A 26,511-nucleotide genomic window follows, 5' to 3' on the forward strand; every position below is an offset into this window, starting at 1 on the left:
TAGCTATCTTTCACATCATGGTACATCTTGGTGGAACCTGGGTGGATACTGTACAGTGTGTAGTGTGCCTCTTGCATGATTTCATTCCTGAGATTGTCCACATCGGGCACACATATTCTAGAACCTTGCACTAGGGCGCCATCATTGGCAAATCCAAACTCACCACCATCACCCTGCTGTACTCTTTCTATGATCTTCATCAATTGTTGGTCTCTGTTTGAAACTCTAACTCTGTCCCTCAAGTCCGCCTCACCGAAAAGTGAGCTAACGATACCCCTCATCAGCGGATCTAGGATTAAACCTTGATCCATCAACTCATGTACCTCCTGAATCGGTGGTCTCTTCTCTCAAATGTGCGCAAAGCGCTGGAAGATTTTCTGCTCAAAGCATCTGCTACAACATTGGCCTTCCCAGGGTGGTACTGGATGGTGCAATCATAGTCTTTCAGAAGCTCCATCCATCTCCTCTGTCTCAAGTTTAAATCCCTCTGTTGGAAGATGTACTTCAAACTCTTGTGGTCGGTGTATATCTCGCACACTTCACCATACAGGTAGTGTCTCCAGTTTTTAGTGCAAAGACTACACCGCCATTTCCAAATCATGGGTGGGGTAGTTACTGCTCATGCCTCTTCAGTGCCTTGAAGCATAAGCCACTACCTTTCCATTCGCATCAAAACACACCCTAGGCCAACTCTGGGCGTCACAATACGGTGTATCCTTCACCACTCACGGGTAGTGTCAACACGAGGCGATAGTTAGACACTCCTTGAGCCTCTGGAAACTCACCTCACGATCATCTGTCCAAATGAATGGAACATTCTTCTGGTCAACTTAGTTAGGGGCGCTATCACGGAGAAATCTTGCACAAATCGCTGTAGTAGCTACTAAACCCAGAAAACTTCGCACCTCGGTGGTATTTGTAGGCCTAAGCCAATCGATTCTGACTTCAATTTTCTTGGGATCCACTTGAATACCGTCACTAGAAACCACGTGTCCCAAGAATGAGATGCTTTCTAGCCAAAATTCACATTTTGAAAATTTGGCGTATAGCTGGTGCTCCCTCAAGGTTTGCAACACCATCCTCAAGTGCCACACGTGTTCTTCCTCGGTCCGAGTATATGCGAATGTCATCTATGAATACGATGACAAAGCGGTCCAAAATGACTTGAACACCACTGTTCATCAAGTCCATGAAGGCTGCTGGTGCATTAGTGAGTCCAAAAGACATCACCAAGGACTCATAATGACCATATCTTGTCCTGAAAGCCGTTTTGGACACGTCCTCATTCCTGATTCTCAATTGATGGTAGCCTGACCGCAGGTCTATCTTGGAAAAGAATCTAGCTCCTTGGAGCTGATCAAACAAATCATCGATCAGGAAGTGGATACTTATTCTTCACGATCACCTTGTTCGGTATGCGTAGTCAATACACAACCTCAATGACCCATCCTTCTTTCTCACGAATAGAGCAGAGCACCCGGGGTGAAGTGCTCGGACGTATGAAACCCTTGTCCAAAAGCTCCCTGTAGTTGCTCCTTGACTCTTTCGATTCTGTGGTGCCATCTGTAAGGTGGCATTGAAATGGGGTTTGTACGACACAACATCGATGCAAAACTCTATCTCCCTTCTGGTGGCAACCACAGAAGCTCCTGCAGGAAGACATCCATATATTCTCGACAACAGAACATTTTCCTTGCTGACACCTTCCACAGAGGTATCTCTCACCAATGCCAAATACCCTTGGCATCCACGCCTCAACATTTTCCTAGCACTAATTGCCGACACCAAGTTATATGGAGCCACGCTCCTGTCACCATCAAAGCTAAACTCTTCCACACCAGGTATGTGGAAGTACACCTTTTTGTTCCTGCAGTCTAAGGTGGCGTAATGAGTTGCCAACCAATCCATCCCCAAGATTACATCAAAATCCATTACTGGTAAAGGAACCAAGTCTGCTGGGAGGATCTTTCCATCCACTACTACTGGGCTACCCGGAAATACCATGTCTACTTCTATGTTGTCACTAAGTGGGGTAGCTACTGACAAAGGGCACTCTAAAGTTGTAGGGTTTCTACCCAATCTCATGGCAAACACAGGGGAGACAAATGAGTGCGTAGCACCCGGATCTATTAAAACACGAGCCTCATAAGAACAGACCAGAAGAATACCTGCCACAACTGCATTTGAAGCCTGAGCATCCTGGTGGGTCAGGGTGAAAACCCGAGCTTGACCCCTACCCTGAGTGGCAGAACCCTGATACTGACTTCTACCTCCTGATCTGCCTCCAAATCCACGTCCCCCTTGTCCTCGGCCCTGCTGTATCGATCATCGCCATGTTGGAAGCACCGGATACAATGGCGAGGAACATTTGCAATGAACCTTGTGACCCCATCGTGGCTCAGCAAAACGGCGATCTCTAGCAAAGTGGCCCGGTTGGCCACACACACAAGCATACTCGACCCCATCAAACAAGGTCTGAATGTCCTCTTCCACATCAGTGCACACGGTGCCAAAGAGATCTGAACGAGCAGGCGCCTTGCCTGAATCTGTTACCCTTCTTTGGATCCGTACCCTGGTCTGAACCCTCGGGATTTGTGTCTAAAACCACTCCTCTTATTTCTGCTTCTTCCTCTGTAAGTAGTTTGACCACCACTGTCTGTAGTAGCCATGGGTGGGACACCTGAGGAACCCTCTGCTTTGTTCTTCTTTGCTCTTCCGCTGTCATCCACAGCGTAACTGATCTCTATCTGTCTGGCTCGGTCAACCACCACATCAAAAGACTGATCAGACATCATGGCCAGGTTCGCATACCTCCTGTCAAGCCCCTTTAGGAATCTTTTCACCTTCATCTTTTACAGTAGCTCTGCTTTGTAGGGGCATATCTGCTCAATTCGAATGCAGAGCATATTCATCTGCTGCACTGCCGTTCTGTCTTAAGGCCTCAAAGGCCCACTGTTTCTGATCTCTGAAGCTTTCTGGCACGAACCGATTGATGAAAAGTTCCACAAACTGAGCCCATGTCAAACCCTCCATCCGAGGTAACACGTAGTCATTCATCCATTGTCTAGGCATGGGCCCCATGACGTGCTGCATACACTCTATCAGTCTTCTATCGATCAATCGTAATTACATTCCTACCTGTCTGCAGGAATCCAAAAACCGATATGCATCGTCTGACACATCATAGGTACCAGGCACCAACTTCTTGAAGTTGATGATCTGTTTGTAAGATTCCTCTCTTGGTGCGGTGGACTGCTGCTGCTGTGGAGGATGGACCATATACTGAGCCATCATGTCGATGGTTCTCTGCAGACCAGCTAGAGTAGCTGCCATGGGGTCCATGGGACCCTGTGCCATAAAGGATTCTGTCTTGGGGTTGTTGCTCCTCTACTTGGCGACTCTAGGCCTCCTACCCGCCTCCTCGGGCGGCGCCTCATCTGTCTGGACACCTCGTCGAGCACATGGATTACAGTGCGATGGCGGCTCTCACCTTCTACGCATTTTCTGAAATTCAAGACATTAGCCCACAACATTCAAAACTGCACATTATACAGCTCTATAGACTCATATTTATACATAACATATGGAGCAGAAACTAGAAGCAAAGATGACAATGCAAGACGAATGTGGACCCTATATTTCCGCATGTGACTCCTATTAGACTCTTCCCAACACTTTAGACAACATTCCCTAAGAATCTGGAGCCTAAGCTCTGATACCACATTTGTCACGACCCAACCTATGGGCCGGACCGGCACTAGGACCTGGGCCAGCCTAAAGCCCCCGAGGCCCGTAGTAAGCCTTAAGCTGTTCATTTACCCAAATCGAGGCCCATTGGGCCCAAATTCAGAAACCAAGCGGACAGTCCGCCATAAAATGGACTTTCCAACGGGGAGTTTTGACTCACCCGACCTGTAAACACAATAAATACTCAATTGGGGAGCTCAGCTCACCCTCCACATACTCATCAACATAAAATAAATGGGAGCTCAGCTCCCTCATCCAATCCATCAAACATACATAACATATTTAAGTTTACAGGTCCAACATGATAAAAATATTACTGACCATATTCAAATAAATCACGCTAACACATGCGGAAATTCTAGGAGTAATTAAAATTACACAAACATGGATAAACAACTGCGAAGGATAAAAGCGAGTTAACCTGAACAAAATATCCTCCCGTGGCTGTAAAAATTTTTGAGCAGGAGTGAGCGTTCGACTCGAGAGAGTAAAATATCAATCTTAACTATAATCTCTATAACTATCTCAAACTAATGCAACTTTGTAGAGTGAAATGCAACATTAACATCATATTCACATCATAGCATCAAAAGGTAATTTGGAGCACTCACACACCTGTAACATCATTCATAGTATATGGGAGTGATCCCCTATCTGACTCTCTTAAATCAATCTGGTGCGAAGAACTCATTTCGGACTTCCACTTAAATACCAAATCGGGGTCCCAGTGAAGAACTCAAGCGTGTCTACCCAGAAGGACCGGTCCCAGTGAAGAACTCAAGCGTGTCTGCCGTCCTATCCATAGTCCACACCACATCACACATGCGCCAACGCACGCACGCTGCTGCTCCAAATTACCACAACAACACTCATGGCACATTATGATTATCAATGCAACATAATTCGTGCCTAGAGTTTAACTACATAAATATATGCATATAAGTGATGCATGGGCATCTGAACATATAATAATATCGAAATTACGATTAAAATTAATATTTTACTCACAAACTTGACGACAAATTACCGTGGTGGGCGGAGGAAGAAGGCATCGGCTCACGACAATTATATTACAATTATTTAATACTGATCGACTCAATACAAACAAAGAAAAGATCAAGTGCGTCCTAAGTCGTGCGAAAATCCGTGAGTCTCCCTATACCTAGGACCTACCCAACTGAAAAAGGGCTAAAAGCGCACTTCTATATTCACAATCCATATATCAACAGTTCAATCATATCACACAGCCCCTCCTGGGCCCATCAAATCAATCATCCATCACAATACGAAAAATTTCAATTTAGTCCTTATTATTGATCATTTTTGCTAAAACGCCCAAACAATCTCTAAAAATTATAAAACTTTGCCCCACGGTCCTTAGCAATATTACTAAGCTATTGCAAAAGAATCGTAATTTTCTAAGCTACCACGAATATTTTATGGATTTTTAATCCTATTTAAGCACTAGAAAATTACGAAAAAGCAAGGTTCGGGTTTACCTTTGCCGATTCCGACTTGAGCAGCGCTCGGGCGTCGACAATGGGGGCTAGCCAAAACCTCGGTCCAATTCGAGACTTTTCCGTGCAGTGCATGCGGCGAAATTTGCGAACCGGTCAATCGCCGAATTTCCTAGAATCGAGGAAAACAACACGAAGCCAATAACACGGGGTTAGTACATAAATTTTCAGAATTTTCTAAGCTCATTTAATGCTCGAAATTACAACTGCGAAGTTCCGTGGGACCCACAGAAAAACGGTGTCGAAAAATTTTGAAATTTATGTCGCAGAGAAGCTCTCGTCGAGTGGAGCGTGCTGGTAGCCTCGGTTTTCTCGTGGGATTCACGGTTTTCGAGAAATCTAGCCCAAAAGTCGAAATGGGCGAAAATCTTCCCGAGCAAAAATCGGACAATCCGCTCGATGGATTTCGGCGTTCTTAGTGTCTATGGAAAGCTCTCGCCGAGTAGATGATTTTGGACACAAGACCCGGTCCAATCGGTGGTCGGATCGGCGGTTGGCGGAGAACTGGAAGCGGCAGCGGGGAGAGGAGGAGAGAGAAAGAAAGAGGAAAGAGAGAGACGCGGGAGAAGAAAAAGGAAAGGGAGCGGTTCGATTCGACCGGTCCGATCGGTCGGTTCGATTCGGCGGTTCGATTCGAAATACAAAATTTTGAATTTTACTGCCTCGGGACCAAAGCGAGGTCCAAAATTCGAAAAATTCCAGAAAATTCAGAAAAATACGTAGACTCCAAATATATTTTTAGTTTTGCCACGTGGTCTTTAAATTAATTTTTAAAAATCATCAAAGTTTATATTTTCGGAAAATCGAACCCGATTTTTAAAATCCGAAAAATCTCAAAAAAAATTCCTAAAATTTAAATAAAATTTAAATATCAAAAATACTCATAATTAATAAAATTTTGGGGTGTTACAATATTCCTTTTAAAAATGAAAGTTATTTTATTTAAAAATGACTTAATTTTTCCTTTGATTAAAAAAATATTTTTTATTTATCAAAATTTCTAAGTGCTCTAGACACCAAAAAATACAGAAAATATTTTTTAGAAAAATATTTTACATGAAATAAATGAAGCCTAAATTAAAATTAAGAAATTTATGATGCTGATTAAAGTTGAGAGATAATACTAACATAATCACCTAAATAGATGGAATATTAATAAAATTAATCCAAATGAGATGAGATAAAAGGAGAGCCTTATAGAATATTGATGTCAACTATTAAGATAATTTTGGATATCTAATTTGACAAAATTTTATTGAGACGAATTCAAGTAGTATATGATTGAATTTGAAAAATAATAATTATGTTATATTCAAGTTTTATATTTTTATTATATTATCCGAATTGGTGTATATAAATAATTCATTAAATATAAAATATGCAATTTTGCAATAATATTTATAAATTATATTTTTTTAGTATTTTAAATAAGTAAAATTTAATTTTTTATAGAATTATTAAATTTTAAAATATAAATTATTAATAAAAATATATTTTATGTAGATTATTAATTAAAATATATAAAAATTAATTAAATTTAAATTTTATTTAAATAATAATGATAGTTAAAAGGAAAATTTTATCGTAGAGTCATACGACCAGCCATATTATATGATAGTGAGTGTTGGGTGATAAAGAAGTCGTATGTGTGTGTGTAAGATAAGAGTTACGGAGGTGAGAATGTTAAGGTGGATAGAGTATTAGAGAAAAGGTAGGAGTGATTTCAATTAAAGATAAGTTGAGAGAAAGGAGATTGAGATAGTTTGGTTATGTGAAGCGTAGACATACGGAAGTTTCATTGAGACTAGTAGAGCATATTGTATTGGTTTAGAGGATAGAAATAAAGAATGAATAAATCTAAATTGACTAGGAGGAGAGTAGTAGAACATGACCTATAAACATTATACATTTCTAAGGATTTAACATAAAATCGTTAGGAGCAGAGAAATAGAATTTATATAACCGATCCTAATAAATTTTTTAATAAAAGTTTAATTGAGTTAAGTTGAAACGAGAATAATAATAATTGAATTTGAAATAATTTTAAATAATTTAAGATGAATTTTAATTAAGTTATTTGGGAATAATAATAATAATAATAATAGTCGGATTGAGCTCCGAATAAGTTGCTCAATCTGTTGGCATCCCATTTAAGGGGCTGGAGAGACGAAAATAATTTCACATGGGATGATACAGCGCCGTTTCTACGGCATCGGAGCCAGCAAGAAAAACGACGTGGTTTTAGCGTTTGGAGTGGCCAGAATGGCAAAATTCTAGACTGGCTGATGACTAACCATTGTCAAAAAGGCCAGTCGCTATTTTTTTCTCTTTATCTCGGGAGCAAAGGGCACAAAACCCACTCTGTTAAAAGTAAAACCCTAAACTACTCTCTCTCTCTCTCTCTCTCTCTGAGATCGATACCATCGTCTATGGCTGAACGCAGCAAGTTCGTTTACGTTGCCAAGCTCGCTGAGCAGGCGGAGCGCTATGATGGTTAGACTGACTCTCTCTCTCTCTCTCTCTGTGCGCTGTTGTGGGTTTGTGTGTATTTCATTTTAAAAAATAGAGTTAAATATGACAAAATCTGCGTCTTCTCAGCTCGATTTCGCTTGGATCCTATGAGAATTAAGAAAGGCGAGTATTTCTAGTTGAAATTTTGTGGTAATTGAGCTTCGTGTTGTTATTTCTTTTGATCAGGACTGGACAATTCAAATTTACTCGGTGGATTGATTAAATCAGGCTTTACCCAGTCATATTTTTCAAGCGTGACGAAAATTGATAATTCTTTCTTAATATTTTAATGCTTTTTTAAGTGTTTGTACGTGCGTGTTAAATATCGTCTTTTTTCAGGCTCTGTTTGGTGTAGTGGATACTAAATTGGGGAATTTTGTCTAATTTCATTATTGAAAGGTTATGTGTTTAATGGGGTATCTGAAGTGTAGTTTGCTTGATGGAAAAAAAATTCCTAATATTAAAACTTGAATTTTGACAGAGATGGTGGATGCCATGAAAAATGTGGCAAAGCTTGATGTGGAATTGACAGTTGAAGAGCGGAATTTGCTCTCAGTTGGGTACAAGAATGTGATTGGTGCTAGGAGAGCATCATGGAGAATTCTGTCGTCCATTGAACAAAAGGAAGAAGCCAAAGGGAATGAAGTTAATGCAAAGCGGATCAAGGAATATAGACAGAAGGTCGAATCAGAGCTTACAAATATCTGCAATGATATCATGACCATAATAGATGAGCATCTCATACCATCTGCTTCTGCTGGTGAATCAACAGTGTTCTTCTATAAGATGTGAGTAAAGTATATTTGATTGAGCAATGTCTGGTTTGTTTAGACATCAGGATTTTAAGTTCGGGAAATTTCGGCATTGCAGGAAGGGAGATTATTATCGGTATCTTGCAGAATTCAAAACTGGTAATGAGAAGAAGGAAGCTGCTGATCTTTCTATGAAAGCATATGAGGTATCTAGACTTATGGGATGGCTAGTTTGTGTCCACTAACATTTTGATGATAATTATACCAGTGCCTTTCTTTAATCTAGATTGATTAGATTTTATTGTATGTTACTCCTTATGTTTCCTCCCTACTTTTCAGAGTTCTGTGGCTCCTTTGTAGAAAATTTTTTATGTTAGAATGCAAACTCCAAGCTAGATTTACCTATTGGAGGACTGTGAAGATTAGAAAGTTATTGCTATTTCTGAGGCTTTTTCAATTATCTAATCTTATGGAATCCAGAAAGCTTACTAATTTTGAGCCTGATGTAATCATATTGTTATTAAATGTAATACTTGTTATACAGCAAACAGTTTAAGCAACTTCCTCCCCTTGTTTGCAGACAGCTACTACTGCTGCGGAGGCTGATTTGGCTCCTACACATCCTATCCGATTGGGTTTGGCATTGAATTTCTCAGTGTTCTATTATGAGATCTTGAATTCACCTGAAAGGTTTGTTGGAAAATAGCTAAGCTTCTATCACAAAACCTTGAAAATAGAATTATTATTATTATTATTATTTTTTGTGAATTCATTTGATATGGAATTCTTTTTTCCTCTCAGGGCCTGCCACCTTGCAAAGCAAGCTTTTGATGAAGCAATATCAGAGCTTGACAATTTAAATGAGGAATCGTACAAGGATAGCACCTTAATAATGCAGCTTCTCAGGGACAACCTGACCTTGTGGACTTCTGACATCCCAGAGGATGGAGGTAATTGCCATAATCACTACATGCTTGGTCAAGCTGCTAACTCCCAGTTTCATAGTTATTTTTATGGTTGACCTCGTTCCTTGCCCTTTCTATTCTACATGTCTAATATACATGCTATTTAGATGTTTTCTTTATAGTCATATAGTGCTATGCTATTTTGCATGTATCTCATTAATGTTATTTCCATCATCATTTCATCAGAATGAAATGAAAATGTACTTGCTTTTACGGGCTGTTCACACTTTGCATTAACAATGTGTTTTTATTGACAATTTGTGTTTAAGGCATATGGTATTTGCCTTGGCTGCATTGATAAATAGATAAACCATGACAATGATGGCATGTGGAGGAAGACGATTGCTTGCTGTGTATATGTTACTTCAATTTATTATGAAATGAAGCTTTGAGTCGTTGATGGAGCATTAGATTTTGTATGCTGGCATAGGGCAGCTTGCAGGTTTTGTCATCTAGGTCGGAGTTTGAGTTAATTTAAAAGCTAGAAATGGGTGTAAACTCAAATAGTCAACTAAGGCTAACTTTGGATAAATGAAATATGCAATTATTTGCAAGTTTTCAGTTCTGCTTGGAGTAAAAGTAGAGGGAAATGGATTTAATTAATTTACCTATGTATGAGCCAACAAATTCATAGAACTTTCACATTTCTATTGGATCCTTGTTTTGCCAGTCACATTTGCTTGTAGTTTTTACTCCCAATCATCATCTGTGTGATCTTTGATTTCCTTTGACTCTTTCTGCAACAGAAGATACTCAGAAAATCAATGGCACTGCCAAATTAGGTGGGACAGAGGATGCAGAGGTGGTTTTCTGTATCTCATGACTGTTATTGATGTTATGATGCTTATATGCTTTTACTTAATTCTACAATTTATTTTTTCTGCAGTGATGCAGATGATACCCCGCTACATCTTGTTCAGGGGAAAGGATGAGACCTGATTATCTATTGTTGTGTTTAGTTAAAAATGGAATTTCATTGCTTTTTCTGTGTTTGCATTTCCATTATTATGTTGTGATTTATAGTGATGTGTGGACGTGGTTGGTCTGACTTCCAATACCCATAGCTTTCCCCTTCAGTTGTGGTGGATGGAGTGTAGAGCATGGCATGCTTGCCTAAGGTGGTTTTTGTTACTTTGTTGTAAATCCCAGAGTCATGTTTGAGGAATTATGCGGGTGTTTCCTCGCAAGTCCAAAAGTTTCAAGTCTGAATCTATTTAATTTGCTTGGATCGCAATATATATGTTTTCAACTGTTGTCGCTATCACTATTAATGAGCGATAATGGCTGAAAGTTGTTGCATTGTGAATCCTTCTGATGTAGACTATTTTACTTGGAGAATAATGAAATACCATTTACAGTCTTGCGGGCTTCAATGCTTTACATTGTGTCTGAAACCAGCATGTAAAATGGTTTAGTGTAGAAGCCTTTCCAAGGCTGCATGCAACTTGCAACTTCTTGAAATGCAGTTGAGCTGCTTCTTATTTCAACGGTTTAAAAGATTATTATTGAAATATAATTTCCAAGTTAATTCAATATTAAAAAGAACGCTAAACTCATGCCTTGCCCCAAGAAATGGGCGACTGCCGCAATTGGTCCTGTTAGGCTTAGCAAGAGCAAGCATATAAGGTTTTCTTCTCCCATGTCAGCGGCCTCCTAATGTAACTGCAAACAATTACCTTCTACGCTTCCCTCCTTTTTGGCCAAGTACCTGTGCCCTGCTCAAGGACGTGTATCTCTACGAAAGCTCCCTCGCGGATCCATCCCAAACACGTTAGGCAATCTTTGAATTCTCAAAAACCTATTGCTCTGGCAAAACAACTCTTGGACTTGACACAAAACCCTAGAATCAAGAGCTTTGACTTTACTTTTGAAAGTTGATGGGCTCTTATAGAAAGGTGAGAGGTTTAGTGAAATATATGATTAATGGAGATGGGTAGGTGCTATGAAAGGATAGCAAAGGGCGACAATGGAGAGACTTAAAAAATAAATAAGACACTAGAGGATAAGAGAGTTAATGGAGAGGATGGCAGTAAAAAAGATAGAAATGAGGTTGAGAGAGAGAATAAACCCGTTATCAAAGGTAAAAAATATTATTATTTAAACATAAATTAGGACAGTTTTATGTTCACCTTTACATTATCCCAACCCAAAAAACAATGTGCACTCCTAGGAAGCATATCCTTGAATCATTGTACTATAAAGATGAGCCTTGCACTCTAAATCTCAGGTATTGGTGTAAGCAATTCCTGATAATACAGAGATTAAGGAATGTTGTAAGCATAAATTAATCTACAATCAATGGAGAAAAATAATTAATTAAGACTTTCGTATCTGAAGAACTTGAATTTGAAGTTTGAGGTTTTAGCATATGTACAGAATCTATGTACAGAGTTTCTCAACCACAGGACTAGCAGAAGTTGATTCCCATTCATTTCTCTCTTTGGCCAATAATTCTCGAAAACTTTTGCCACCTTTTGCATCTGCTTTGAAGCCATTCATCCCAGAATTTTTATATTTACCAGGAATCACTAAATATCCTTTTTCTTCATCAACAGCTGATCCAGCAAATTTGCCTCGGTAGGGCGATGAGCCATTACCCTGCAAACACTTATACAGAGAAGATCCATCCAACTTCTGATAATCATTTCTGCAAGCAATCTTATTTGATTCATTTTTCAACTCATTCTCATCTTCATGCACCCCTGTTGTTCTGAGTGCACCCACTGATCTTTGATGGTATACAACGTCCTTATCATGCTATAGAAACAAATAAATTGCCATCAGAATAGTTTTCTTAAGACGCTAATAGTGAAACAGAGATGTGAAGGATATCAAAAGTCTGTAAAGCAGGAAGAGAAGTTGCATACCTCATTGACAGTTTCACTGCAATGAGCCGCACATGAAGAGTCAACTTTTTTCACATGGGTTGGAGAAGTGTGTAGCTGGGCCTCTTTCCTCATCCTTGGTACAGGATTCAAAAGAAACAAGGAATTTTGTAAGCGTAACCGAGGGAACATCCCACAGGCTTTAAAGGTTGAATTATCTTGTCCATCATAATAATCATTCTCATTTTCAGTTTCTTGCATTCCATCAGCTTGGTCATAATGTGTTATACTGCTTAGTCCTCTGCATTGATTGAATGGACGCTGTTCTTCCACAGTTACCATCTTCTTTATCTTTCTTGATTGTTCTTGTATAGCAGGTAGCTTCCTAGTAGAATGTTGAGCAGTTTCTGAAGTTATTGCCTTCGCGGCAGGCAGGAATCGACCCATCATGAAATCTCGAGTTTGTGGATCTGTAGAGATAGTACCAGATGGTTTTATATCTGGACTATCCAGCCCGCTCACACCACTTACACTGCAGTTCAAGAAGAATGATTCACTCCGGGAAAGTGTATCAAGTGCACCTACGTAGGCCTCATCATAATGATCCAAACCAGAAATATCGGTCTCCTCCGTTCTCTCTCCGGAGCTCTCTTCTTCAGTTGCATTTTTATCCAAAGATGGAACATTGTGAGAACCCAAAAGGCCATTTCTTGTTTCGGACTGACCAGTGGTGCCTTCAGAACCTTTATCTAAAGCTTTCCTTTCAACATTCAAAATCCGCCCTGGCGGAAGCTTTGGGACAGCAGGAGGCTGTGCAAGAGGCGCAGTTTGTGGTTTGCTTTCATACTTGGGTCTTCCTGGGCTTTTCTCCCATACAAAAGGAACAGTTCCTGGGTTCGTTAACGGACCGGATTTCAATTCCGATTTGTAGACAGAAAGAGGGGGCACTCTGGGGCGAGCATTATCCATTTTCCTTTTGTTATCAGCTTCTGTGATCGATACTGTTGATGCGAACCTCCTCACAGATAGAAGTGGCTGATTAAAATCCAACTGTTTTTCTTCCATCAGATTCTTTAGTAACATGTATTAATGTTTCTGCAAAAGATCGCTGTCCAATGAAATCAAATACAACTGGGCAAGATTCAGGAACAAGAAATGAAGTGCTTAAAAGAAACAAGAAAAGCCAATGAGTTTCATTATTCTTGCCCCATCCAAAAAAATAAGGAAGAAGAAGAATTAGCATATACTGAATCTCAAGGACATTTTCATATCAAATTTTATGCTGAAACTAAGATTGAAATGAACACCAGACCAACCAAAACCCTTCTTCTATAGTTCAAAAATACCAACTGAGCATGTCAGGCATGAACCAGAAGAACTATAAAAGTTTTATAAAAGATACAAAAATTTAAAAAGCAGCAGCAGCTTTAATGCATGTGGTTGTATGTGGGTTTTCAGCAGGAAACGGGTTCAAGGGGAATGAAAACTTCAAAAAGAAATGGGGCTTTTGGATGTTTTCTGGAGACAAAATTATTGTTCTTTTGCCTATTTTATATCCAATTGTACAAATTCTACATGTAACAAGAACACAGAAGACCTCAATTGGCAACCCAGATGAGAAAGTCGGTAGTGTTCTATAGGATGTTCAAAATCCAAACTAGCGTAGCTTATGAGTTCTTTACAGAAGCAAGATCAATCAAGAAATGGACAACCTTAATGTCATATCAAAATCTTCATCTCACAATAAGAACAAGATGTTACACAAAAGAAACCAATTGCTTCTTTCAGGACTAAAATTTCGTATATATATAGAGACAGAGCGTGAGACAGTACCTGCAAGATGTAACAGATCCGGAGACCAACTCTGTTTGTTTCTTGAGAGAGAAGGAGAAAGAGTGAGAAGATCAGTCAATGGGAAGTCATAAACTACAGGTAGAAAAAGAAAAGAAAAAGAAACAGAGAGAGAGAGAGAGAAGAGAAGTGAAGGACAAACTAGCCGACACACTTGTGTTTACTGGCTACTCCGAAGAGGCAGCTAAGCAACCAAGGTAGGCAAAGCTAAATTGCCCAAAATCTGACATTCTTTTTCAAAGGGACTTTTTTGTAAGAGACTTTTACAGTACATTTGAAGCTTTTGTTTAATTGCTTGATGCATAATTTTCTGAATTATTTATGGATAGTTGCTGCCTGAGAGCATCTGCGTACAATTATATAAAATGAAGTCATTTTCATACTACAAGCCATTTGACTGTGAAGACAGACATAAAGTCATCGCTCATCACTTCAGCTCTCTCTTCCAGATCAATCCTCCCTTCCTCTGACATTCCTTGTGTGATAGTATTGCATCATGCGGATTCCACAATCTTTGAATTAAATCCTTGTTCCACCGTTGTTTAATGAAATTCCTGGATTCAACCAAAAAAATGAGAGGCACAAGTAAACTTAAGGAAAATTATTATTTAATTTATTTATTTTAATAAAATTAATTATTTAATTTTATATTTTTTAAATATATATTATTTAATTTTTATATTTTTATTTTTATTAAATTATTTAATTTATTTATTAAAATTTATAAAAGATAGGGATTAATTAATTTATTTAAAATATAATAATTAAATAATTAATAATATTTTTATAAAATATAAAAATTAATTAATTAATTTAAGTGACTAAATAATAATTTGATTAAATTAAAATTTATTGATTAACAAAAAAAATGATGAAGGGACTAAATAGTTTAACCATTAAAAATATAAAACTAAATAATAAATTTTTTAAAATATAATAGGTTAAATAATTAATTTTATTAAAATATAGAAATTAAATAAATAATTTTTTTAAATTAAATTTGTAGTAATAATAATAATATTTTATATAAATGAAAATTGAAAGATTTAAAAAATCAAATGCATATTTGAGTGAATAGTCGAAAGTCACACTTTTATCTTTTTCGCTCCTAATCACAGTTTTTATATTCTAAATCCTTAACTTATTTAAAATATTCTGTAAATATGAAGCTTGAAATTAATTAAAAAAATGTTAATTGTTTAAAATTTTAATTATAATATTAAAATTCAATATCATGAAATTTTAGCTTTTCTCGTTTCAACTATAAGTCGTCAATTATTAGTATTTAATTATCCATTGCCAGTTGTTAATCATTAATTACAATTGTCTTAATTTAATTTGTAATTAAATGCAACGTATCAAATTAAAAAGTTGACAAATAAGAAAAAATTTTAAAATTCAAAGCCTAATCAATAATGTGCATAATAAAATCTATTTTTTTTAGAATAATAATAATAATAAATTTAAATTTAATACCTCATGACTATTGAAAAGAGATTAACCTATATAATTCAATAACATGTTTAGTTAAATTATTTACTTTTAACTTTTAATTTAAAAGTTAATTTAGAAATAAGTAGTTAAATATTTGATAAAATTATTTAAAATTAGTTTTTAAATACTTTAAATATTTAATTAAAAGACATTAAAAATTAATTTAATTTGTTAAAATAACTAAAGAAAATATATCATTGAGTGTTGTGGTGGTTAAAATCAAAATAGTATTGATATTTTAAAAAATTATTAAGATAATATAATATTTTATTTAATTTAAAATATAATTTTAAAATAAGTAAATAAATTATAAGTAAATGTATAATTTTTGATTTATTTTGAGTAAATTTTTTAATTTATAAATCAAATAAACACTAATCTATATATGACTTTTTATTTATAAATAAATTTAATTGACTTATAAGTTAAATTAAACAACTTCTTACTATTTACTGATATTTATTGAAGTCCGTTTTTAATATTTAAAAATAAAAAAAGAATTTATAATTTTTAAAATTTGTCAAAAAGCATTTCTTAGGAGGATTTTATAATTTATTACATATGCAGCGAATAGAAATTAACAAGGGTTATAACTCACTGCATAACTCAAATTCATTGGAGTAAAAATTATTAAAAGGAAAAATTAAAATTTTTATCCGCCGTAAAATAGACATGCAAAATGTTAGTGAGTATTAAAAAAATGTTATTGAGGTTAATTCCTTGCTTCTAATGATAATGCTGATCAAAAGGTTTTAGTTTTAGTTCCACACATGTTGAGCTATTATATTTATTTATTGGTTTGTAATTTTAATAAATATTTTAATTTCTATATATATATATATATATATATTATCAATTGAATATAATTACAGATAAATTTTAAAATAAAATAAAACTTTCAACATTAAAAGGCTTTGCAAAAATTATAAATGTTTGCAAATATCTTTCTTTTATTTTATTTATTAAATTTTCAATGTCTACATATACACTATATAGATGTTATGTTTTGTGCTTCAATTTTCGTATTGCCAAAAGTATTTTATTATCTAGTTTGACATTGAGTTTCAAAACTTGAAATTATTTTTTAATAGAAGTAATATTTTATATATTATTGAGAAAAATCATTTGAAAAAAATTATTTTATTATTTTAATATTTTTATAATTAAAATTAATTAAATTTTAATTATTTTTTAATATTTTTGAATTAATATATTTAAAAAAATAATTTTTTTATTATAATTTCAACAGTACCGTCAAATAAGCACTAAGCGTTTTAGAGAATTTCATTGCTTACCTTTGGCAAATGGGCTTAAAAGGCAAGTATATGATATAGGCCTTTTATTATGGGCCTGTCTAAGAGTTTTGTAATTTGTAGTGAGAAGTTATTGACGGTGAGTTAAAAGCCTGACATCACACACCTTTTCGACGGCGAGCAAACCTAATGAATTATCGTCGGTGCTGAAGATTTCACTGGATTCTCGCTTTTTCGATTGGAGAAAATCTCTTCTTCACTCAAATCATTGGGATTTTTAAGGATTTTTTTTGGTGATTGGATTAGTAGGAACTTCTGCATTTTTTAAAAAAGTTTTGATCGAAATTTTGATGATCAAAGTGCCAGGCGATTTCCCGGCTCTTTGGACCCAAAGTTATCCAGTTGTAAGTGCTGTCATAATCTCATAAACCTACCTTTGCTTTTCAATTTTTGTGTTTCTGGTGTTTGTTTCTCAAATCAAAAGTTTTTGTTCTTTTTCCTGTTTCTAGCAATTCTGCTTTTGGGGAATTTTATTTCAGTTTTAGGTGTGATGATGGTAGGAATATGAATTAGTTGTTGAGATCAAATGGGGAATTTTTGGTTAAATTTGTTAATTATAATATAACAATTGTGCTCTTATAATGCTTAGATTGTATTGCAGAACCCTATTCCATGGGAGAGTTCCTGCCTTGTTTTTTTATACCAAATAAATACAAGTTCAGGGGCTATTCCATTGGATATTGCATTTCATTGACTGCTGAAGATAAATTGATTTCTCTGACAGCTATTGAAAGGGAAATAAGCACACATAGAAGATGAACAGCTCATCTGCAGGACCCTCATTGAAATCTAAAGTCGGATCTTCACAACCTTCTGAAACTTCATTTAAGCGAAAGCGAGGAGTCTTTCAGAAAGACTGTAAGTGATGAGTAACTTCTGCTGTGCAACTTTTCTCATGGGATTTTATATTAATCTGTTTCATGTTTGTCATGCTACAGTGCAGCACATGATGTATGGTTTTGGAGATGATCCTAATGTAAGTGGTACTATATAACTTGACATATTTTACTATAGCAGGTTAAGCTTTTTCCATTACAATTTAGAGTTGTTTAACATTACTATTGGAATTGCTATCAAGAAAAGCATTATTTTCAATATGTTGAATAGGGACCAACAAAAATTGTTTTTAAGGTCATATTTAGTCATTAAAACCCTAAATAGCTAACAACACTTTGAAAATGTTTTAACAGCGTCTAAAATGATGCTTCTTGAAAAAAGCAGGTCCTAACCTCAATGCTAAACAGAAGCATGGTCCTGGTAGTTTTTAAGGCAGTATGTCTGAGGTTTTTAATTGCAGAGCAGATAATCTCTCATCTTGATAAAGGAAATTAATAAGAAAAAAAGGCTGTTATTTTTCTATGACGTTGTTCTAATCAATTCACTGGATGGTGGATACACACATAGCATTTCATGCATGACAGAATTACCAATCTTGTGCTGTCATTGTGTTCAAACCTTTTTTTTTACCTACTTGCTACCGGTATGGGAAGTTTTATTTATTATATTCCATTAATTAACAAGCCGCTGCTTTAATATCTGCATTAAATATGTCTGTATAAATGTTGCGTAGTTTCTGCATGTTAGATAGTTTTGTTTACTTTCAATACAATTATGAATTTCTTGTGCTGCCTAATCAGCCTCTTCCTGAAAGTGTGGCACTTGTAGAGGATATTGTCGTTGAGTATGTAACAGATTTGGTAAGCATTCTTTTATGTTGGTATGACAATCTTAAGCAAGTGGATATGGTGGGTGTTAATGAATGTTTGCTAACTTTCTGCAGGCACATAAAGCCCAAGATATAGGATCAAACAGGGGAAAGCTTGCAGTTGATGATTTTCTGTACTTAATTCGCAAGGTGTTATGACCACTGACTTTTCATCATTCATAATTTCGTATTGTGGGAAATTTTGCCTGACATTTTCATATATTCTTTTCGTATCATGCCCTAAATTCCATATCACCTGGTGTTGTGCAAATTTTGACCATGCATGCTTAACAGTTTGACTATTTCTATACTACAATTAAGTTGGCATTGCCTCTTTTGTTTGTGTACAAGGGAAATGGGATGTTGGCAACCATGCTTTAACTGGATCTTGTAGGATCAGTTAAGGTAATTTTAGTTTGCGCTCTGATTCTTTGTGCTAAAGAATGGTTGGACCTTGCAGGACCTCCCAAAACTTAACCGCTGTACAGAACTTTTATCTATGCAAGAGGAGCTGAAACAAGCAAGGAAGGCTTTTGAAGTGGATGAGGACAAGTTAGCATCTATTGAGTGAGACATGAGAAAGCATGAATTAACTGGCATCCTGTTTTGTATTTGAATGTTGTTTGTTTTGTTGGTCGTTATGTAAATAATGAAGACGGTTGGATAATTGATTATCTCAGTTTTCTATACTTGTCGTTATAATTTTTTCAAATTATTAGTCCAGTAACCTGAGGTCAAGATCAATGCATGGTGCGGGCAGATTTAAGTTTCAAGGCCATCAGAGACCATGCTTAGAACATTTCAGCAAGAGATAGGCTTTTGTGGTCAACGGGGAATATGTTCCACGTTCTGCCAAATCCCTCAAAGAGCATGTTCGTCGAGGTGTTATTACTATTAGCCTTCGGTGGTCTTCTCAAAACCAAGCTCGTGGACCCGACAAGAGTAAAGGTTAGGATTTTTAGTTTTTTAATTAAATTTTATTTTACTTAAGATTAAAGTATTTCATATGAATTCGTAGTTTTATCAACTAACTAATCCAATTCGACAAGGTTTAATAAATCAACTATCAAATAAGAATCATAATTTTAGAACCTTCCTTTAGCCATTACACACTCTTCGAAAAGTTTACCTTATATATGAGTTCTAAATTATTTATGAATTTAATTTTTAATTTAATAATATATAAAAATAACTTTTTCATGTCTAGTACACATTTCTACATGCATGCTTTTATTTTAAATTGATCAAATATATAAAATCAATTGAAAAAAATATTCTTATAATTTGCATAATTCATTAATAAATAATAAAACAAATGACTTCACTCCACAATTGATGTCTTGAGAATAAAAATAGTCAAGAAAATTAGGAAAAGAAATATAAAAATTTTTTGAGGCCTACATATGCCCACACGTCTCAAGCAGGTACGTACACGCTCTTCCAAAGGACTGAAAACAACCTAAGGCCATATCTAAAATGGAATCCAAAGACCATATCTTTTGCTTCTGATATTCGTTGAGGATATCTAATTTAATTATTTTTAATTTTTAATCTAATTTAATTTTAAAATCTTAATTTATATCTAATTTAACTCAAAATTAAAAAATATATATATAATTCACTAAATATTTTGATTTGTGAGTTTTTTTTAATTTTTAATATTTTTTAAGTTAATTATTTGATTAATTATTTTTTAAACATTATTTACTTAATTATTTTTAATGTAAATTAATTAGCTATAATTAGTTATTTTTATATTTTACTTTTTAATATTAATTAATAATATGAAAATAAAAAAAAATATTTTTATATTTATTTATTTATAATTTTCTAATTTTAAATTAAAAATATGAAAATATAAAAATAATATTTTTTAATTTAAATAATAAAAATTAATTATAATAATTTTTATATTTTTAATTTAATTAATAATATTGAATAATAAAAATTTCAAAAAAAGTAATATTGAATAATAAAAATAAAAATAATAATAATATTATTATATATTTAATTAATTATACAATAAAAGAAAAATTAAATAAAAAAATAAAATTAATTTAAATTTAAATCAAAATTTATGAATTAAATTAAATTAAAAATTAAAAATAAGTTAAATTAAAGACAAATTGAGCTTTATTTCTATCTAAAATCTGTTTCGCTGTCCTTTCAAAATGTATATGTGTTTCGCTATTTTTCCCCTCTTTAATTTTTTCTTTCTAAATATATTAATTAAAAATTAGTTAAAATAGTAATTTTTAAAATTATTTTATTTTAAAACTCATTGTAAGCCTAAACCACGTGGCTCTCCGCTTCACGAGAGTCACGGTATGTGTGTGTTTAAAAGTATACAAGCCACCTGTCTCCGTGCCTTCCTTACTCCATTACTCTCAACTCATCCGTTCCCGGTAATATACCCATCCAATACTCTAGCCTCACAATCACTTGCCTTTCCTATTCAAACTTGGCGTCGCCGACGTCTAATGGCTATTCCAACAACCGCCTCTGCCACCACCACCACCATGAACGATCTCCCTGATGTCATTTTATCCAACATTTTTTCTTCCATCTCCGACACATGGACACGAAACTCTCTTTCTTTAGTTAACTATTGGTATTGGGCTGTGTGAATACAGAATGCAGTTTTGGGTCTGTCTGTGGGTTCAATACCCAGTTGCCAAAAACTAACTTTGAGATCAAACTTTGAAAAGATGTAGGGTTTATGAAATTTGGTAAATAGGGCTTCATGCTTAGGTAGTGGAAATTTGTCATCTTGTAAGAAGTGTTTAAGAGGCTTATAGTCAATTACGAGCCTCTTCTTGCCCCTTAATTTTTCAGATCATTTTTCTACATAAAAAGCTTGGCAAGCTCATGGAGAGGAGGTGGGTTCTATTAGGCCTTGTTGAAGCAACTGTTTACATTCCTCTTGAGCCAAAGCTAGATCTGTTGGATTCATCCCCGGGTGTGATGCCTTGGTGGGATTTATGTATTTATTCAACTTAAATGGCAGATGGACAAAGAACTTCGGGTTTCTCCATAAGGGATTATGATGATGGAACTATGCATGAGAATCTGCACAAGACCTTAAGAGAAGTTCTTTTTGTTCTTGAAACTCCATTGAAGCATCTGCTAAGAAATACAGTTTAGGAACATAAGTGAAAGGTTGGAAGTGTCTCTTGTATTTCAATCCCCTTGGCAGAATCTTCAAGTGTTTTGCTTGCTGGTACAAATCAAATCCAATTAGCAAGTCTTTATCAGGGAGGTTTGATCCAATGATCTTGATCCAAAAGATGCAGATGGGAAAGAACTGAATACCAATGGGTTGTTTGGTAATCAAGCTAGTTTTGAAAATATTTTCATCAGCTGCTTTGAAATACTTTGTGTGCGGGACCTAATATTCTGGAGGGAGTATGGCTGGATTCATCATACTCTTATGGGCTCCAGTGTCAAGAAACCCAATGACATTTATGGGCCGCTCATACTTACTGGGTAGGACATGCAATGGGACTAGAGGGATAGGGATAGTATTTGGGCTATAAGTAGGTCGAGAGGATTGGATGTCTTAGGCCAGGTAAAATGGGTAATGGGCTTCAGAGTCAGATTCTGAACTTTCTGAGGATGGAGACTGAGTTTGGTCAAAATCAGTATCATCTTCTCTGTATCAGGTTCATCTTGTTCTGAAAACAAAGATTCAATGTCATTATGCTCCAGAGAGATATGAAAAACTTGTTGAATGTGCTATAGAAGCTTGACAGCTTTGTTTGGATTTTTTTGGACAATTTTTTGCATAATGCCCACGATTTCCACAGATGTAACAGCGATCAGATTTCTTTGTGCCCATTCTTCTTTTCCTGAAATATCGGACTAGCTTCTTTCCCTTTCGATGTTTGAAAGGAAAGGAGGCTTGGATCCCGAAGAACCAGAATATTTTTTATAATGACCTTTCTTCGTAGGCTTACATTCACAGTTCTTTTCTTTGCACTTGATGGCAAGGTGGGACTTCTGGCAAACATTCTTCAAAGTCTTACTGTTGTCAACAATGTCTTTGAATAATTTCTGTTGCTCGCACATTTTTTCCAAACAAGCCAGTGTCATCTGGTGTATTTCTCCAATGGTTATGGCATTCATAGCCGTACAGGTGGCAGTAATGTTACGATGTGGCTCTGGTTGTAATGCTTCTGGGAGAGAAGCAATATAAGTATGCCGTAGGTTTATATCATTATAGCCATTTAGTAGATAGTAGCGCTGGACCATACGCTGATAATGCCTTTCTATGTCTGTTCTCTTTAAGGAACAACAACTCATGTCAAAGAATTCTTGACGCAATTGCTTATTATATAAAGAGGCATCTCCAAGAAATTCAGCGAAGATGGCATTGATTGCTTGCAGGATAGTTAAATGGCAGAATTGAGCTTTGTGCTATTCTCCAAGGGAGGCAAACCAATCTTGAAGAGTACCAATGGCTCAAAAAATGAATTCCCTGAGAACAATATGGGAATCAGCGCCTTCTCGAAGCATCTGGACGTCTAGCCAGGCTTTAAATTCTGCAAAGCGGTCTCTCCATTTGGATGGAGGTATGTCATCCAAGGTGAACCATGGGCCTGAGCTAGGCTTAGACTGTTGTTGGGCATTTGGAAGACCAAAATCTAATATTGGATCATCTTCAAGTATTTCTACATGTGGATCTTAGGCCTGGGGAGGCCCTATAGGGCCTATAGTGCGCTGGTAGAATCCGTGGTCAGATAAGGACCAGTTTAAGATGAGGTTGGTTGCTGTGGAGGATTAGCCATGAGTAGCGTTGTAACATCCATTTTTCCAGATTCACTATCATCACTGGAAAAATCATCTATCATGTGCTAAGGTGGTTGTTCAGGATGCATCTTTTCTTTGCCCTTGTCAATTTTTCTTTTGGTGGTTTGGGATTCATCAGAAGAAGATAAACTACTAGGCTCATATTTGGAGGGTACTGGAGGAGGTATTGGTCTATGAAATAAGGGAGATGGATTATAAGTTATAGGAGTAGGATCATAAGAGTAGTTGAAAGGACCAAAAAGAGAGTAGGCAGGTTCAGGTGTTGCAAGGAAAGGATTTTGTGATCTTGGGGCAGAGAAAGGGCTGTAAGAAGCAGGTGCTTCTGTTGGTCTGTGAAGATCTGCTTCAACCTGAGCCAATTATTTCTTTAGTTTTCTGATCTCAGGTTCCTTTTGGGTAAACTCCATACCAAATCTCCTTTGTTGTATTAAGGACTTAATATCCTTATCAAGCTGCACAATTTTCTCTTATAATTCTTCATACATATTCTGGGCAAATGCAGTAAAGGAATCCACTTTTTGATCAATGTGTTGAGTTCTTGTAAGAACTTGATCAATTTTAGAATCAGTGTCATGTTTTGAACCGTTGCGTTCTTTGTTTGCCAATTTAGAACTTCTTTAGCTTGAGTGATTGGGGTTGTCTGACCTTCAGCGTCAACTTTGGTTGAGTGGATAAAACGTCTTGTAGAGATCTTGGTCTGCTGATCCGTCTGTTGACCTAGCGGGGGAAAATCCACTTTATATGAGACAGGGGAAAACATCATGCATGGTTGCAATAAAAGCAATGCAGGAGGTGGAGTTGGAAGAGTAGGAGGAGAAGGAGGAGGACAAAACTGTCCTTCTTTTCTGATGATTTCCAAGGCAAGTTCATAGATTGGAAGAGGCTTCTTTTGTTTAGTTTCTTCATGGATGCCTATCCATGGACTATTGTCAGGATAATCTTCTCTGAGAATTTGAGGAGGTTTGCAAGAAGCTCTGGACTGCTTGGTAAGTTTCTTCCAATTTTTGTCTGACGGAGGATGGTCATACTCATTTTCCCAATAATTGTCACAACAATCACAATCTGGGTTGCACATGCCAGATCCTGGGAGATCCCAGGGACAATGACCATCTATCCTCATGGGATAAACATAGTGGTTGTCAGGTGTTACTGCCCTGATAGGATAATGCTTTTGTTCCTTTTTTAATGGCTGGACCATCATGGTCTGAAATACAGGTAAGGAACCTGTGGAATGCCTAGGTGGCTGAAAGGTAGTTTGTACCGTTCCATCAGGATTTCTTCTAAAGGAGGATTCAGTGATTTGGATTAGCTGAGAGGTTGCGTGGAGCTTTTCATAGTTAATTAGCTAGGTCTTTGGAATGAGTTGCTCAAGCTCACCTCTAGGTAGCTGCCTATGTATCTGACTATTGTTGGAGTAGTCTCAGTGTCTGCTAGCACCAGTAAGGCATCATTTGAAACAGAGGGCTGTGACAGATCTACTGCATGATCTTGTAGCCTATAAATAATCTGATGATGCAAAGTGGCCATTGTTGATAACGTCACTTGTTCTGCTCCCGTGAGCTAGACTTGTACCTTTAGAGTGGTACAAAGATGAGGATCTCGTAAGGACAGATTATAATTAGGGAAAAATGTTAATACCACACTTCTAGTATGGAGGGTGGTAAGACACGTTTCAATGACCGCATGTTCATACTGGAGAAATCTAGTGTCAAGAAGTGATACTCTAGCAGTTACTGGGAGTCCATGTCTTCTATGTAGACTGAGGATAAGTCTTACTGCTCCAAAGTGTAAGTGAGAATACCCTTCTTGTCTCCATTTGGGAATCAAAGGAGGAGGGATTTCCAGAGTAACATATTGTTCGGCAGAGGAGCTCTGAAGGGAACATTAGTCCATCCGAGAAGCTTGGACATATTCTTTAGTAAGAGATCTTCTGGAAGAAATGAGAGATCTAATGTTTTTGATAAGAGAACCAGAACGCTTGTTGATATTATAAGGACTTAGAAGAGGGAGAAGAGATTCTCCAACTTGAGCGTCCTCAGGTAAGGTGGCTATTTCAACAAGGTTATCAATGCGAGATGAAAGAGTTCTTCTAAGAGAAGAAGAGAACGAGAGGGAAGAAGTAAGGTTCAATATCTCAGAAGGAGAGGGTTGTTGGAGAACTGTTTGGACAGAAGGTGTAGTTGTTGGACAGGACATTTTTGAGAGAAAATCTCCTTACTCACCTTTGAAGTATGTACCATACAAGTATAATCAGGCTTTGATGCCAAGATAGGCCGGGAGCCCTTATACTTGTATGGTACATACTTCAAAGTTGAGTAAGGAGATTTTCTCTCAAAAATGTCTTGTCAAACACTTACACCTTCTGTCCAAACAGTTCTCCAACAACCCTCTCCTTCTGAGATATTGAACCCTCCAGAGCTACTCTGCCGAACAATATGTTACTCTGGAAATCCCTCCTCACAGAACTCTTTCATCTCGCACTGATAACCTTGTCAAAATAGCCACCTTACCTGAGGACGCTCAAGTTGGGGAATCTTTTCTCCCTCTTATAGTCTCCCAATCAACCTATTCCAAAGATAGCCCAATTTGCAAAAGACCATTTGTTCCACTACTTGAGTGCTAGAAACACCCTGAGAGGATTACTCCCCTCTTCCTCTCTCTTCATCCCTGACAATCCTTTTTTAACATGCTTCAGCATTCATCCTGATATCCTGACAGAGACCTTATTCTCGAGGAACTATGGCTTCTATGGTTTATGGTCACTTTGTACTCTACAGGTATAGAGTTTCCTCTCTTGGCACTTCATCAGTATATGCTTAACAACACAAACATGACCCTACTGTTTAGGTTCCTTGAATGGTTTAAGCCCATCTCTGCATGGCAATACAGCCTCAAATGACTCGTAGAGGTCCATAGAATTGAAGAAAGGCCCATCAGAACTCAGCCCATTATCAGGACAAAGACCTGGCTAACCAACTATGAAAAGCTCCATATAACCTCTCAGTCGATCCAAATCATTGAA

At 36.3% G+C, this 26,511-nt stretch overlaps 2 protein-coding genes and 1 non-coding gene across 7 annotated transcripts; 2 read left to right on the forward strand and 1 right to left on the reverse strand.

The window, feature by feature from the left end:
• The first annotated feature begins 7,421 nt into the window (after positions 1-7,421).
• LOC110654248 (14-3-3-like protein D) lies at positions 7,422-10,865 on the forward strand. Of its 3 annotated transcripts, none has more exons than XM_021810171.2 (7): positions 7,422-7,757; positions 8,257-8,563; positions 8,646-8,733; positions 9,108-9,217; positions 9,329-9,477; positions 10,239-10,294; positions 10,379-10,865. In XM_021810171.2, the coding sequence occupies exons 1-7, from the start codon at positions 7,550-7,552 to the stop codon at positions 10,379-10,381; spliced, it is 921 nt and encodes a 306-aa protein (XP_021665863.2). In that variant the 5' UTR covers positions 7,422-7,549; the 3' UTR covers positions 10,382-10,865. The 3 variants fall into 3 exon arrangements, with proteins under 3 accessions (XP_021665863.2, XP_021665864.2, XP_057994299.1); XM_021810172.2 differs by having other exon boundaries at positions 10,242-10,294; XM_058138316.1 differs by lacking the exon at positions 7,422-7,757 and adding an exon at positions 7,868-7,898.
• A 698-nt stretch (positions 10,866-11,563) lies between these two features.
• LOC110654247 (uncharacterized) lies at positions 11,564-14,780 on the reverse strand. Its single transcript, XR_009144941.1, has 4 exons — positions 14,323-14,780; positions 14,151-14,191; positions 12,360-13,425; positions 11,564-12,249 (listed from the first exon to the last, which is right to left on the reverse strand). It is a non-coding gene; the product is annotated as an uncharacterized LOC110654247 (transcript).
• A 2,263-nt stretch (positions 14,781-17,043) lies between these two features.
• LOC110654249 (transcription initiation factor TFIID subunit 13) lies at positions 17,044-19,369 on the forward strand. Of its 3 annotated transcripts, none has more exons than XM_021810175.2 (6): positions 17,044-17,319; positions 17,565-17,833; positions 17,914-17,951; positions 18,613-18,672; positions 18,756-18,830; positions 19,141-19,369. In XM_021810175.2, the coding sequence occupies exons 2-6, from the start codon at positions 17,731-17,733 to the stop codon at positions 19,249-19,251; spliced, it is 387 nt and encodes a 128-aa protein (XP_021665867.1). In that variant the 5' UTR covers positions 17,044-17,319; positions 17,565-17,730; the 3' UTR covers positions 19,252-19,369. The 3 variants fall into 3 exon arrangements, with proteins under 3 accessions (XP_021665867.1, XP_021665866.1, XP_021665865.1); XM_021810174.2 differs by having other exon boundaries at positions 17,577-17,833; XM_021810173.2 differs by having other exon boundaries at positions 17,047-17,319; positions 17,700-17,833.
• Positions 19,370-26,511: the final 7,142 nt, after the last annotated feature.

This window comes from Hevea brasiliensis, chromosome 16 (assembly GCF_030052815.1).
Source record: "Hevea brasiliensis isolate MT/VB/25A 57/8 chromosome 16, ASM3005281v1, whole genome shotgun sequence".
In the NCBI taxonomy this organism is placed as follows: domain Eukaryota; kingdom Viridiplantae; phylum Streptophyta; class Magnoliopsida; order Malpighiales; family Euphorbiaceae; genus Hevea; species Hevea brasiliensis.